At 35.1% G+C, this 16,225-nt stretch overlaps 1 protein-coding gene across 10 annotated transcripts in view; it reads left to right on the forward strand.

The window, feature by feature from the left end:
* The window catches only part of prkcab (protein kinase C, alpha, b), a 624,299-nt gene that overhangs the window by 249,830 nt on the left and 358,244 nt on the right, over positions 1 to 16,225 (forward strand). For 7 of the 10 annotated variants that reach the window (XR_015481356.1, XR_015481355.1, XR_015481357.1 and 4 more), the window contains 3 exons: positions 391 to 484; positions 9,705 to 9,845; positions 15,909 to 16,082. Coding sequence is in view for 4 of the 10 variants with exons in the window: in XM_087245281.1 (XP_087101407.1) it covers positions 391 to 484; positions 9,705 to 9,845; positions 15,909 to 16,082 (409 nt within the window). In the remaining 6 variants the exon portion in view is untranslated. Of the gene's footprint in view, positions 1 to 390; positions 485 to 2,559; positions 2,590 to 9,704; positions 10,039 to 15,908; positions 16,083 to 16,225 lie in introns of all 10 variants that reach the window. The other 3 variants (XR_015481354.1, XM_087245280.1, XR_015481359.1) reach the window with 2 other exon arrangements.

Genomic DNA, 16,225 nt, shown 5'->3' on the forward strand with positions numbered 1-16,225 from the left:
TGGGGGCTGATCATTTCATAGTCGCCAGTGACGACTCTTTTTACATAGAATCTTGTCTACACCTTCTCTTATAATTTTAAGTTTCACTCAACTGAGTTACAGGAGTTCTGTAACTATTCTGGAGCTACAGTAGGGCTTAAAAACACGAAACGAAAAACACAGATTGCTGTAAAGATATGTCAATGGCGAGGATGCCTTGCATCTTTTTTGACAAGTTGTCGATGGCTAGGAAGCTAATATATTCAGACAGCATGTTTTTTTATATATATATATATGTATACACAATTTTGCCACAGTAACATAATGGAATATTGTACCATATACTGTACATGTTTTTGAACTGCACTATGGTAATACTGGGTAATTACATCAGTTGTATCTGTCTGACAGGTATAAGATGCTGAACCAGGAGGAGGGTGAGTACTACAACGTACCCATCCCCGAGGAGAATGACATTAACTTGGAGCTGCGGCAGAAGTTTGAGGTGAGTGTCTGTGGCTCTGCTTCACACACTCACGGTCACGTCAGAGAAGCGTTTAGCAGTCCTGAATCACACAATCAGCCTGTGGATGCGTGAATGTGCTTCAGACTAGATCGTGACTCTCCGAAGACCAATGCTGGTGTCAGGTCACCATAGAAACCGTTTCCATGGTGAAATCCCGGGGCTGGTGGGATGCTGAGGGATGGCAGGGACATGACTGCTGCTCAGATCCCATTGTCAAGCGTTTACTGACAATTCAACCACAGTTTGGCTTCATCAGACCGAAGCTGTTAGCTTGTGTGTGTGTCTATGGAAACTTTTGTTTTGTTTTTTGGGTGTTTTTGGTCTTTATCTGGGCTGTCAGGGCTAACAGTCATCAGGGTGCTGTGACAGTCTTCAGAATCATGATTCTCTCAGATGAATGTGCAGTTTTCTGTCAAGCTCACAATAAATCCCCCACACCCCAATTATATATATATATATATATATATATATATATATATATATATATATATATATATATATATATATATATATATATATATATATATATATATATATTCATTCATTCATTTTCTTGTCGGCTTAGTCACTTTATTAACCCGGGGTTGCCACAGCAAAATGAAACGCCAACTTATCAAGCAAGTTTTTACGCAGCGGATGCCCTTCCAGCCGGAACCCATCTCTGGGAAACATCCACACACACATTCACACACTACAGACAATTTAGCCTACCCAGTTCACCTGTACCGCATGTCTTTGGACTGTGGGGGAAACCAGAGCACGCGGAGGAAACCCACACGAAGGCTGGGAGAACATGCAAACTCCACATAGAAACGCCAACTGGGCCGAGGTTCGAACCAGCGACCTTCTTGATGTGAGGCGACGGCAGTACCTACTGCGCCACTGCATCGCCACCCTAAGTATGTAAAGTATGGATTTACATATATTGACGGCAAAAAATAATTAAAGCGACATTTTAGAAACCAAACACCCTGGTTTTCAAAGACGACTCCAATAGCTGAGGGCATCACAAAAGTGTCTAACATCTTCATGTTCAAAATAAGAACAGGCACTCCATGCATCGTACTGTGTAGCTCACCGTTTAGCAAAGGCCAAGAAAGCCCACACAATAGCAGTAGAGCAAATAACTGGTGATTAATATAAAAATGGTTATGATTATTTTAATAGTTTTACTGTAATTTGCTGGTTCGGTTCAACGAGATCAGTTTTATTAACAGTTCAGTGTAGATCATTTAAACTGAACCTTTTCTTTATCCTAACAAATGTTTACAGTATTTGTCTTTTTTACTTTGTAATATTTCAATAATTTGATACATTTTGTTAAATGACAGCAATAAAATGTTGTTTATTTGTAAGCCATTGTGATTTTCTTGTGATTTAACTGTCACTACTTGTGTTTGTTAACAAATAAATACAAATATATTATAATTCCTAAAATTATATTCTAGTTCCAAATTTGGGTCGTGGCTTGATGACCATGTAAAAATGTGGGTCCAATGGGCAAACCAGTTGAGAACCGCTGGTCTATAGTATAGTGTAAACATAACATCTTGCAGAAGAATGTAAACTATCTTTTACTAAATGCCATTGTCATTTAACCCTTGTGTACTGTTCAAATTGTGTCAAATTCTACCCTTTCGTTATGTTGGTGGCAGTTTTTTCCCTATTGACTTCCATTATAATGACATTTTTTGACTGCAAAGCCACGATAATCACCATATAATCATACATTTTTGATTTGGTTGCTGGTTTTCCCTGTTAGAAAGAAGTAATATTTGTAATTCGTGCTGTGTAATACTGTTTCTTCCCCCGATTTTTAATAGAAAGATTATATAAACTATGTTTTTATTTCTTTTGCCATTAAAGTTGAGAGTCCATGAAATGTGATCAGGGTTCATTTGAGCATTGGTTTGTCTGATGTCCTCTCTCCTTGTTTTTGTCAAAAATATTTCCCTGCTCTTCCGCATGTCCAGCAGTCTGAAGAGAAAGCCGTGTCTTCATCCTCGTCTGTGTGCTTTCCGCAGACTAACATACCAGTTTTCTCCCTCCTCTAGGCCTGTCAGTTCAATATCCACCTGCTGAAGGTAGACTCGTCCGTCTCTCTGGCCTGCTCGCCTCTCGTCTGTCCCGATCTGTCCATCAAATGATGCTAGAAATCACTCGCTCTGATTATTTGTGCGGCTCCGGCTGCAACAAAGAAATCAGATTTACTAACAAAGATGCAATCCGACTCCTTTCAGGTGTCTATTGAGACACATGCGCACACACACAAAAGCACATTCCAAAAATGCCATCCCATGACATCTGACCTTTGATCCGCTGAAGGGGCAACATATTGTTATTACAAAAAAAAACATCATCATTATTATTATTATTATTATTATTAGTAGTAGTAGTATTATTTACAAGCATATAATGATGACAATATTGATTATGTATTACTATTATTATTATTATTATTTACAAGCAAGTAATGATGATAATATATTATTGTTGTTCTAATGACAATTTTTGTTTTAAAGATTAAAATTGTTGTTGTTGTTGTCATTATTATAATAATCATTATCATTAATATGGTTTTAATTAGTAACTTGTTTTATTATTATTATTATTATTATTATTATTATTATTATTATTATTATTATGTACAAGCAAATAATATTGATTGATGTTTTTTGTAGTCGGAGTCGTTGTTGTTGTTGTTGTTACTACTCTTGTTATTATAATAATATTAATAATTATTAATATTATTTTGTAAGGTGGATTTTGTATTATTATTATTATTATGATTTTATTTAATATTTAAATAATAGTTTGTATTATTATTATTATTATTATCATTATTACTTAAAATTTTAGGTAGTAGTTTGTATTGCTGTTATTATTATTTAACATGTTAAGTAGTAGTTTGTATTATTATTATTATTATTATTATTATTATTATTATTATTAAATGTTTGAAGTAGTAGCTTGTGTTATTATTTAATATTTTAATATTTTATATATTATATATTATATTATGTTATTATTATTGTTGTTGTTGTTGTTGTTATTTACAGGTATATAATGATAATAATATTGAATATTATTGTTGTTGTTAATATTAGTAGTAGTGGCAATATTTTTGCTGTTGCTGTTATTATTATTTTTATTGCCATAATAATCCTATAATAATATCAATATTTATTATCACTATTATTTTTAAGTATTTAGTATTTTAGTTATTATTATTATTATTCATTTATCATTGTGTCAGTGAACTATTTTATAGTTATCTTTTTAGCACCTCTACATATCAAGTTATGGGTTGCACTTCCAAATGAGACGTACATTTGGCATTTTTTGTGTCCATCGTCCCTCACTGTCCCTCTGTTTTTAAAATACTTCACTTACTATTTACAGTTTACCCAATATTACTTCGATAATTTACACAAAGTATCATGGGGTACAAGAAAAAGTGGATACTGTACCCTATTAAATACCAATCTCTCATAGCATCACTGATACGTATGACATTCCAGTTGACTAAAATCCAATAAAACAATAAATTAGTACTTTTAAAATGTATTTCCCATCAAATGCATCAGATATACAGTACACAAAACACTTTACACACCACACACACACACACACACCCATGTAATTCCAGTTGGGAAGGGCTGCAGTTGTTAGTAAATGAGCAGAGCACAGAAGCTGAAGGACAGCAGATGATCTTTTGGCTGTTTGTGATCTGCCTGGGCCTTCTATAAGTTATAGAAGGTTAATTCCCCCGGACCCTGAGCATGTTTCATGTGCATCCAGAGCGAATGACACACATGAGCGGACACGTTAACGCTGCTCTTCTCTGATTGAACCTAGTGCTTGGGTTTGCATGAGACTTCCAATAGAGGGCAGCACATGATAATATAATGGATGCGTTTCAGTTTTCACCATTTCTCAGAGCTCAGTGCTAATGAAATGCCAGTTTTGCAGACTTTTAATGTATGCATGTTATAATAGATCCATAATATTTAATTATTGTTTCATTGTTTAGGCAAAAAAAAAAGCTTTGGTGTGTGTTTCTGTAGCACTTTATAATCAAAGCAGTTTAAAGCAATAGTGCACCTGAAAAGACAAATGTACTCACTATTTAAGTGCTTCCAATGCATTATGAGTGTCTCTAATGAACACGAAAGAAGATATTTTGAAGAATGTTGGAAACCAGCGGCCTTTGCCTTCCATACTAGGAAAATAAATACCATAGATGTCAATGGTTACCGTTTTCCAACATTTTTCAAAGTATCTTATTTTTTGTTCTCCGAAAAAATGAAACTTAATAATGATGTAAATGATTTTAAAGCTGAACTTTAGCAGAGATAAGCAGGGATAAAATTGCGGAATCAGATATATGTAACCGCGTGAAGTTTCATCAGAGTGAAACAAATTGAATGCAACACAAAGCAGTGAAGGAATTGTAGTTATATTGATACAAACTTTGATACAATATTTGTTCTGAATTATCTTAATGAATTTAGTGCCTGGCAAATATTAATCAGGATTAATGGCATCCGAAATAAACATTTGTGTTTACATATATTTGTGTGTGTACTGTATATATTTATTACGCATATGTACAGTAAATACACACATGCTTTATCATCTTTTCAGTTTATCATCTTTTTATATTTCACAGGTTGATGAAGGTAAAATTAAAGACAATATTAATCCAAAAAAATAGTTCAAAAGATAAAGATATTTTTGTGTTGGATGCTTCTTTTATATATATATATATATATATATATATATATATATATATATATATATATATATATATATATATATATATATATATATATATATATATATATATATATATATATATATATATATAAATGAATCATAGCTCAGTGTTGCTAAGGCCAATAGCTTATTTGGTAAATCTGTCTATTAAATCTGGTAAGTTTCCACAATTTTTTAAGATGCCAGTGGTGACCCCTGTTTTTAATTCTGGGGAGTTTGATGAGGTGTCTAATTATAGGGCCATCTCAATTGTTCCAGTAATATCCAAAGTTTTAGAAAAGTTAGTGGCTGAACAATTAATTAAATATTTGGAAGAAAGTAATTAGCAGAACTCTAAGCAGTTTGGATTTTGACCAAAATATTGAACAGAAATGGCAACATTTTACAGATATGATAAAAAGCAGCTTGGATCAAGGAAAGGTTGTGGGAGCAGTATTTTTAGACTTTAAAAAGGCTTTCAATACCGTGAATCATGAAGTACTTATGAATAAATAGAAACAATTTAACTTTTCACAACTAGCTCTAAACTGGTTTAAGTCATACCTGGATTATAGACAGCAATGTGTTCAAATTAACGGTGTGAAGTAAACACTAAAAATCCTAATTAGGTGTACCACAAGGCTCAATATTGGGACCATTACTTTTCTGTTTGTATATAAATGATCTACCAGAAAGTTGCAATGAGGTTGGTTGTCACATGTATGCTGATGATACAACTATTTATATAACAGCAGAAACTCCACAGAAGGCTGGAGAAATGTTAACCAAGCAACTGGTCTGTATTTCCCACTGGCTGCAGGACAACTGTTTAACTCTAAACTACAGCAAAACACTTTCAATGTGTTTTCCTTAAAAAAAAAAAAAACAAAGCATTAGAAGTATTTAAAATCCAAATTGACCAAAAGGAAATCAAGGAAGTAAGTGAATTTTAATATCTAGGTGTCATCATAAACTCAAAGCTTAAGTTTGATATTAAGAAAATGTCTAAGACTATACAGACAAGTTTAAAGTATTTTTGTGTGATAAGACCATATACAGATGAAGTCAGAATTATTAGCCCCCCCCCTTGATTTATTTTTTTGTTTTCTTTTTAAAATATTTCCTAAATGATGTTTAACAGGGCAAGGAAATTTTCACAGTATATCTGATAATATTTTTTTCTTCTGGAGAAATTATTATTTGTTTTATTTTGGCTAGTATAAAAGCAGATTTACATTTTTTAAACACCATTTTAAGGACAAAATTAATAGCCCCTTAAAGCTATTTTTTTTTCCGATAGTCTACAGAACAAACCACTGTTATACAATGACTTGCCTAATTACTCTAACCTGCCTAGTTAGAGACCCCAGCTGCCAGCAATAAACCGTATTTTTACAGCCTATTTAAGCCTTTAAATGCCACCTTCAGCTGAAAAATATTATTTACTGTCATGGCATCCGTTATTCTTATTAGTATTAAATCCGTTATTAGAAATGGGTTATTAAAACTATTATGTTTTATGTTATGTAATAGATCTGACTTTAACTGTATGTATATATATATATATTTTTTATAGTATACTGTTTAGTATACTATAATAATACGTATAAGACAAATATATACTGTTTTTTATAGTAAACACTATTTTTACTTTGTGTGAATGTACACTCTCAGAAATCAGAAATAAAGGTACGGGAGCTGTCACTGGGGCAGTACCTGTTTAAAGGATACATATTTGTACCCAAATAGTCCACAGGGGTACCTAAAAGGTGCATAATAGTACCCAAATGTACCTAAAAAGTACCTTTTAGGTACCATTATGGACCCTTCAGGTACAAATATGTTCCTTTTGAAAAGGTACTGCCCCAGTGACAGCTCCCGTACCTTTATTTCTGAGAGTGTAATTTATTCTCTTGACCATAATAAATATTGTTGATTTAGACTAAAATGATTGTTTGAACCCCAAGCTAAATTATATTTGGAGGAAACACTATTTCTAACTAATTACAGTAATTTTACCTACCGTTATTTGAAAGTATCTTTTTTTTCAGTGTAGCATGTGAATTAAGCAGATTCATCTATTAGTGATCTCCACATCAGCACAGTGAACTTTCCCTAAGACGCAGACCTAGACCAAAAACAACTATAGTAAATCACAGCACTGGTTACTACTAATACCTATTGCATCATTATTGTGAAGGACCAGCACTGCATCTGTTTGCACACCTGTTATTTCGGCAGGACGATATTAAGAGAGCAGCACTCCAATACTTTCATTAGCAGCGTGAGAGGATTTACAACAGCTGCCTCAAATTAAATTAGCATGTGAAACCCCTGATAATTGTGTGTCATTTCCTCATCACTGACTGAATGAGGGTTATCTGTCTTCCTCTGACCTCAGAAACTTAAGCGGCTCTTCTGTTAAATAGCTGTCTTTTCTATTATTAAAGCTGATGATTCATTGGGATTTTCATGCGACGTGAAGGCGTGTTATATTATTCATGTCTTTAAATAATACATTTCATTAATTCTGATAAAGATAATCTGAATTATATTTTTGAGCTATATTTATCTCTGTTGGGGCACTAAGGCTAACCCACGCCTCCCACCAGTGCCGATATACAGCCATATCGCACTGCTACTCATGTGATATTGCTCATATATATATATATATATATATATATATATATATATATATATATATATATATATATATATATATATATATATATATATATATATATATATATATATATATATATATGTATACAGTGACCAAATGACATTATATATATATATATATATATATATATATATATATATATATATATATATATATATATATATATATATAAACGTCATTTGGTGTTACATTTAACGATTTTGGTCACGTGACTTATATTTTCTAGTTTCCAAACTTCCACACACTTTTAAAAAATTCAACTATTATAAATGTTTACTAGTTTTTTTTTTTGTTTTTTTTTCTAATCTATCTAGCTGTTCGTTCATGCTAAAAATAAATAAATAGCTGATTAGTTTAAAAAAAAGTTTCTGGTTTTTTATTATGTTTGACTATTTGGGTCTTGTGAATCATATTTCGTACTTCCGAACTTTCGTTAAGGGCGCATACACTGTAAAAAAAAAAAAAACTATTATAAATGTATGCTGTATTTTTCTAAAGCTATCTAGTTATGTTCGTTCATGCTAAAAATCTATAAATAACGGATTACTTTTTAGAAAAAACATCTATGATTTGTTGTTACAGTTGACAATTTGGGTCACGTGACTCATATTTTGTGCTTTCGAACTTTCGTACACTGTAACACAAAATTAACTATTATGAAAGTTTGCTACATATTTCCTATAGCTATGTTCGTTTATGTTAAAAATAAATACAGATTTTTTTAAAAAATTTGTCATTTGTCATTACTTTTAACGATTTGGGTCATGGGATTCTTATTTCACATTTCCGAATTTCCACTAAGGGCGCATACGCTGTTATTTTAACTATTATAAATATATTAACTATTATAAATGTGCTATTTTTTTCTAATCTATCTAGCTATGTTTGCTAATGTAAAAAAATAATAATAAATGAATAACCAACTATTTTAAAACGTCTCTCACTTGTTACGTTTATCGTGATTTATTTATGTGCTTCTGAACTTCTGCTAAGGGCACATAAAAATTGCTGGGTTTCAATTGGTACTAGGTACAATTGATTTGTGTTAGGACAGCATGAAACAATTTATTAATTTGTACAAATGTAAGTGGATTGAACATAAAACAATTAAGTTGACCCCAAAAAAAACTCAAGAGTTGTGTTGTTTCAGCTCTAAGTAGTTTGAACAAACAGAGTCAAAACTGTCATTTTTTAAGTGTTGCGCGTATCAATGCAAATGTTTCAATGCAATGGAAAAATTTTGCGATTGTGACAGCACTTAAAATGGCTGACGACCTGATGAGTGCACTGACTACTGAACAAAAGAGCTGATTGAGATGCACCCCAATGCAATCAAATTGAAAGATTATAAACCTCAGTGTGTTGCGATGCGCCTGATGGAGGAGAAGCTAACAGCGACTGTGTGACCTTCAGCCACTGAATCAATGTCATATAAATGGCCTTTAACTCAATCAAGACTTTAGAGTTCTGTACATTCGAGTTCACTCGAGTTTTTTTGGTGTACTAACATGTTTTGAAAAAGGTACCAATCACAGCTAATTGGGAGCCTGTATGTTTCCAGATCTCCACTTCCAGCAGCTGTGGACGTTTTTTTTTTTTTCAGCCTTTGTTCTGCATGTTCTGTCATTTCCGCACAGTAACAGCACGTTTATACCGAATGCCACACTGAGCACGTCACAGAGTTTCATTTGCAGATTGTTGTAGAAACTCTTGTGTGAATATGTGTCTGTTATTGACCACTCTCCATTACTCTTGTAGAAAGCCAAGCTCGGTCCTGGAAAGAAAGTCATCACCCCCACTGATCACCGACGCTTCAGTTTACCGTCCGGAAACATGGACAAAGTTCGACTCAATGACTTCCATTTCCTGGCTCTTCTTGGCAAAGGGAGTTTTGGGAAGGTCAGTCACTTTCTGAAAGATCATCTGTAATATCCTTCTGTTAGAAAATTTCGCATAACTCTATACTCTACAGTAGGGATGTAACGGTATCAGAATTTCACGGTACGGTAATACCTCGGTATGAATGTCACGGTACGGTATTTATTGAATCATTTACAGGAAAAAACAAAACTTATGAAAATACTCCAAAAAAGTGCCAAAAGTGTCAATGACATACAAATTAGCCATCTATCTGTAAGCTTTGAAACAGGAACTTCAATTTTAATAACAAAAAATCATTAAACCATGTAAAAAAATAAAGTTTCAATTTAGTATTGTTGAAAACTCATCACATTCAACATTTAATCACTCACTCACTCACTTAGATAGAGATGGGTTTATAGGAAAATTATCATATAACTATAATCTGGTAAAAGCTGGTATCTCTGGGCATTTACAATGTCCCCTGCAACAGAAAAAAACCCTCTCATTTGGGACTGAGGATTCTGGGACAAGAGAGATATGACTTGGCCCCGGTTGACAGCAGTGGGTAACGTTGTGCATTGTCTTTCCCCGACTTGAGAGGACAAGCCATGAGTGAGATAGAGGTCTCATGTCTGCATCAATCTGAACAGTGTGCTGTGTTTCTGCAGTCCCCATGACTGTTATTAGTCGTATTCCCCAACTTGCAGGCACATGCACACATAGGGCTCAACCTGTGCAGTGCACATGCCCTTTTTAGTCTTGGATAGAAAGTGCCCTTCCAAAATGATCAAAAGTGCCCCCGCGACGCGACAGACCCTCCGTCCCGGCCTTCAGTAGGCGCGCGACAACACCGCTCTTGAGTATGCGCGCTCAACCCCCCTTCCCCGCTTTACAGTACGTGCGCGACAACACAGCTGATCAGAACGCGCGCAACAACACCGCTATTCAGTACGCGCGCGACAACACAGCTGATCAGAACGCGCGCAACAACACAGCTGATCAGAACGCGCGCGTGACAACACAGCTGATCAGAACGCACGCGACAACACAGCTGATCAGAACGCACGCGACAACACAGCTGATCAGAACGCACGCGACAACACAGCTGATCAGAACGCGCGCGACAACACAGCTGATCAGAACGCGCGCGACAACACAGCTGATCAAAACGCGCGCGACAACATCGCTATTCAGTACGTGCGCGACAACACAGCTGATCAGAACGCGCGCGACAACACAGCTGATAAGAACTCGCGTGACAACACCGCTATTCAGTACGCGCGCGACAACACAGCTGATAAGAAATCGCGCGACAACACCGCTATTCAGTACGCGCGCGGCGACAACACCCGCTTAAGCGTTTTCCAGCTCTTTTTCATCCCCGCTTCTAGCAGCACACTCCATTTCCGCATTACTGGATCTGTAGCGACAACAGACCGCAAGGGATTATGGCCAAGCCTGGGCTGATGGGAATTGTAATTTCCGCTACCTCCCGTTCGCTTCATTCGCCTGAGCAAATTTTCTCAGAAGACCTATAGTTTTACAGAGTCATGCGACTACGGTAATATCGAAAAAAAATAATATTGCGGTATTACAGTATTTACAATACCGTTACATCCCTAATATATAGTGATATATATGTATGTATGTATATATATATATATATATATATATATATATATATATATATATATATATATATACACACACACACACACACACACACACACACACACACACACACACACACCCCATTTTGAATATACAGAATGAGTACACCCTATTTTAAAAATTAATATTGTTATTCAGTTTTCAGTGAATATAGATCATATATTTTGGTGCATTTGAACAAAACTTATTTATTAAACAAATATTATAAATAAATAAAAAATATTTATTCACTAAACATCTTTAGATATAAAAAGATAATACATTTAAATTCATATGAAATATTGGGGGAAAATTACAAATGACAAAAATTTCAACAAGATTTTATGCATTTTTTTTATTTTGCTTTTTTAAAATAACTTTATTTAATATTTGTCCCTGACATATAAATTTACATAAATACCATCATCATGAGTTATTTTGTTAGATTAACTCCAGATTTGGCTTCAGTGCTGACTAAACTAATGCATATGCACACATATAATATTGTATAGCTTCCTATTAAAATTATTTATTTAAATGAGAGATTTGTGAGGGGTGTACTCATATACATTGAGCATTATATATGTGAGCAATATCACAGGAGTAGCAGTGCGATATGGCTGTATATCGGCACTGGTGGGAGGCGTGCGTTGCCTTAGTGCTCCTAACAGTACCGATATACAGCCATATTACACTGCTACGAGTGTGATATTGCGTTTATATAACAGTTTGACGGCATAATTGTGTATATAAAAACAAAATCAAACACGTAAAGTCTCAAAAACCCTTTTGTATTAGGAACTACTTTTTTCCACGTTGGATTCATATCATAAGCTGACAGTTAAACAGTTGAGCAAGCATCTTTTAAACTTTAGATCTGTAGTGTCTGCTTTTTGCTGGCTGTATGTGGGCATACAATAGTAATACACAAAGTGTAAAGAGGCTGTACGGGTGCTGACATTACTTAAATATATCACGGCTATTAGCCAATCAGATTCGAGAACCAGACAGAACTGTTGTATAAATATATATATATATATATATATATATATATATATATATATATATATATATATATATATATATATATGTGTGTCTGTGTGTGTGTGTGTGTGTATATATATATATATATGTATGTATGTATGTATGTATATATATATATATATATATATATATATATATATATATATATATATATATATATATATATATATATATATATGTAGATTTCCAACATTACTAGTTACTCGCCATTTTCACTAGCCTCACTTTTTTTGTTGGGAAATATATTTTATATGCACAAACTTGACTTTGACATGCTAAGATGACTTGATTTAGATGTTGTGTTATGTCCACAACACGCCTCCTCATTCATTTAGTTTCTTGTGTGTGTGTTGTGTATTAGCTTGCTCAGTGTGCATGAGCAAATGGGTTGTGTCGCAACGCAATTAGTTTTTATTTCACATGACTTTTTACGGCTCAAAATTAAGGATTTACCAAACTGATCTCTGACCACACCAAATAAGTATTTCTTAGCCACAATGTTTTAATGTGTCAAAACGAGGAAAATATATGTATAGGTGCACTTTTTAATTCAACAAAACTTTTCTTTAAAAAAAACATTACATTTGAAAAAAGAAGTATTGTCATGTATCTAAAATATGCACAGTAATCAGTCCTGGCTAAAAGTTATGGTTAAATGTAACAGGGGATGTTTGATTCTATCACTAATCGATGTTTGTTAATCGTTTTAAACCCCTAACAGAGTTGATGATAACAGAGTTGACATTTTCCACCATTTTAGCTTTAGCTCATGATGCTAACCTCAAACCATATATCACATGTCTAAAACTTAATTTCATGTGTTTGCATTGTATTATTGCTTGTAAGAAGTGAATAAGAAATTTGTTAAAATATTAAAGTAACAGAATTGACACATAATTAATCTATTATTAGTGTATTCCAAACATTGTAAACAAATTAATGAGACAAGAATAATGAGAAGCCTCAGTTTCTTCTAGAGTTTCCCACCAGAGGAAGTGACATCTTTTGGAGCAAGTCACATGCCTTTTTTTATCAGTGTTTTTCAGATTATTATGCCTTTACAGAGTTGACCAGAACGTAAGGACATACAAAAGTCAACACAGGCTCATTGTGAATATGTACCCCATCTACATTTCTGGAGAGCACAAATGATGTTGCCAGATGTACGTCTGGCTGCATTTCGTCTTTAAAACGATAGCTACGAGGCATTATGACACCACCGCTGGCTTGTTTTTTTTTTGGGAGCTACCAGCTGACCACCTACCTCCTTGTGGATGGCTTTTCCGCTGTTACCAGTTTGAACAGTAGCTCGCCAATTATGTCAACGGACTTGGAAAGCGGAGTTGAGTTGATCGTGACAACGGTGATTCAGTCCAATGAAGAACAGTACCAGAAAGCAGGTCAAACAAAAACAAAAGGCAAAAGGTAAAATAAACAAGTAAATTACAGGGTGAGAATGTGGTGAGATCTGAAAACCTTCTACAAATCAGGTGGCTGCAATGGCTTTTCTTTTTCTGCATTGCTTTTCAAAACACTATTGGTTGGCTCATGCCGAGTTCATGAATTTAGCCCCGATTTTGACTCGTCGACAGGTTTTGGGAAATAGCCAACAAATGCCTAAAATGACAGGCAAATCGGTGCTCATGCACGTGAGTGACAATCACACAGTATGAACTAACCAAGACACAATCTGAGAGAATTTAAATCATGCCGTGTTAAATGAGTTTTGACTAAAAATAACATCGGTGATCGCTTACAGCCAATGAGAGAGCAGCATTCAGTTGTGTGTGTGTTTGTGTGTACCTGCTGGCCAGCGGGAGGTTGAGTGAGAAGTTAAAAGTGCTCATTTTCAATTTATTTGGATCCAAGAAATGGAGGAACAACTAGTGAAGGATTGACAGGAGCACCCGTGTCTGTTTCATGTTTCATACAGAAAGTTAAAAAAGAAAGTTGAAGAGAAATTGCTAATTCCCTTCAAACCCAGGTGAGAAAATATGTAAATTTTTACCCCATTAAGGGCTTCTTTCTCGTTATGTAGTTAATAACAAAAGATATACTGTGTTTTTGGCTGTAAGACTTAGTTTGGATGAAGTTTTTGAAGATTCTTCCTATTGTAAAGTCATCCAATATGAAAGTCCCTGTCGCCGATCCATCTTACAGTGTAAACAAAGCAGCGACGAAACGCTAGCCCAGATAGTCATGCAGTGTGAAAACATCTGTGACACGGCTACTTTGAAAATCATGCAGTCTGAACTCTGCATAAGGGAAGGGGGTGGGTGTGGTTATCGGTCGGTCAGACTTCTGGTAGGCACGAATGTCATTCGCTAGAGGAGTTTGAGATCTGAAAAAGTGTACACAGCGGCCTCTGGTAGATTTGCGAAAACAAAAACTGCAAAACAACATAGCTCCTAGGAAGTATTTTGCGCTCTCCAGATGTATTTACAGGGGAACATATCCACAATGTGACTAGGTTGCAAAAAAGTTAATATTTTTAAGACAAATGTCCCTAAGGCTGTCAGGGTTGTGGATGGGAAATGGGGAAAAAGGAGCGAGGACTTAAGTGCAGGAAAATGGGGAATTTATTAAATTATAAATATAAAATAAAATGCAAAATAAACTACGCCGAGGGGGAAAACATTAACAAAACAAATACATACACAAACAAACAGGACTGGGCAGGCTGACAAGGATGACGACTGGAAACACAACAGGACAAGACTTCATACAACGACATGTGATGACGAACTGGCCCAGGACAGCAAATGTGAGGGGTTTATAACTGTAGAAAATTAACACACAAACAGGTGAACACAATTAACTAATAATGAGTTAACAAGGAGGGTGGGATAAGACAATAGACGGGAGAGCGCATGACACAGAGAGACAACACAAGCCATGCGCTCACATAACAGGACAAGAACATGCAGCCAATGAGAGAACTCATTTACCGCATGTTCATGACAACAAAAACAAAACACTGAAGCACACGACCAAAGCACGTGACCACAATGTAAACACCGAGCCACGTGCTTTGACAAGAGACACAAGACACGAGGACACGATAGATAAACATCTTACTGTGCGCTCACGCATAAGCAACGCGCATGCTTCATCTCAGCACCAAACAACTGAAACCAACTAGACGGAGGCGCCGAGAATAAAGCAGCGCGATGCTGACAGAACAAACACAAACACTTGCACACAGAGACAGAAACAGGACCAGACATGGGTAGTGTCAGAGCTCTGCCACCAAAACAAGAATTTACAAGACCAGAGTGGCAGAACCCTGACAAAGGCTTGATTTAATTTGGGTTCTTATTCAAAACTTGGAGATACAAAATGCTCCTCTAAAATTCCCCATAGGTGTTTTTAACTCTTCTCCAAAAATGTGTGTGTCACACACAGGTGATGTTGGCAGAGATGAAGTCCACAGAGGAGTTATACGCTATTAAAATCCTGAAAAAGGATGTGGTGATCCAGGATGATGACGTGGAGTGCACAATGGTGGAGAAGAGAGTTCTGGCCCAAAGAGAAAAGCCACCTTTCCTCACACAACTACACTCTTGCTTCCAGACAGTGGTGAGAAATGCATCTCTGTGTTCGCTGTGTGTGTTTGTCATTTGGAGCATTTACTGTTACAATACCATTAACCATTAGACATAAAAAAAAAAAAACGTCTTCTTTTTTTCACCATGTCCACTGCAATGGATGCGATGCTCTGA

Source organism: Danio rerio, chromosome 3 (genome assembly GCF_052040795.2).
Source record: "Danio rerio strain M-AB ecotype USA chromosome 3, GRCz13ab, whole genome shotgun sequence".
Classification (NCBI taxonomy): domain Eukaryota; kingdom Metazoa; phylum Chordata; class Actinopteri; order Cypriniformes; family Danionidae; genus Danio; species Danio rerio.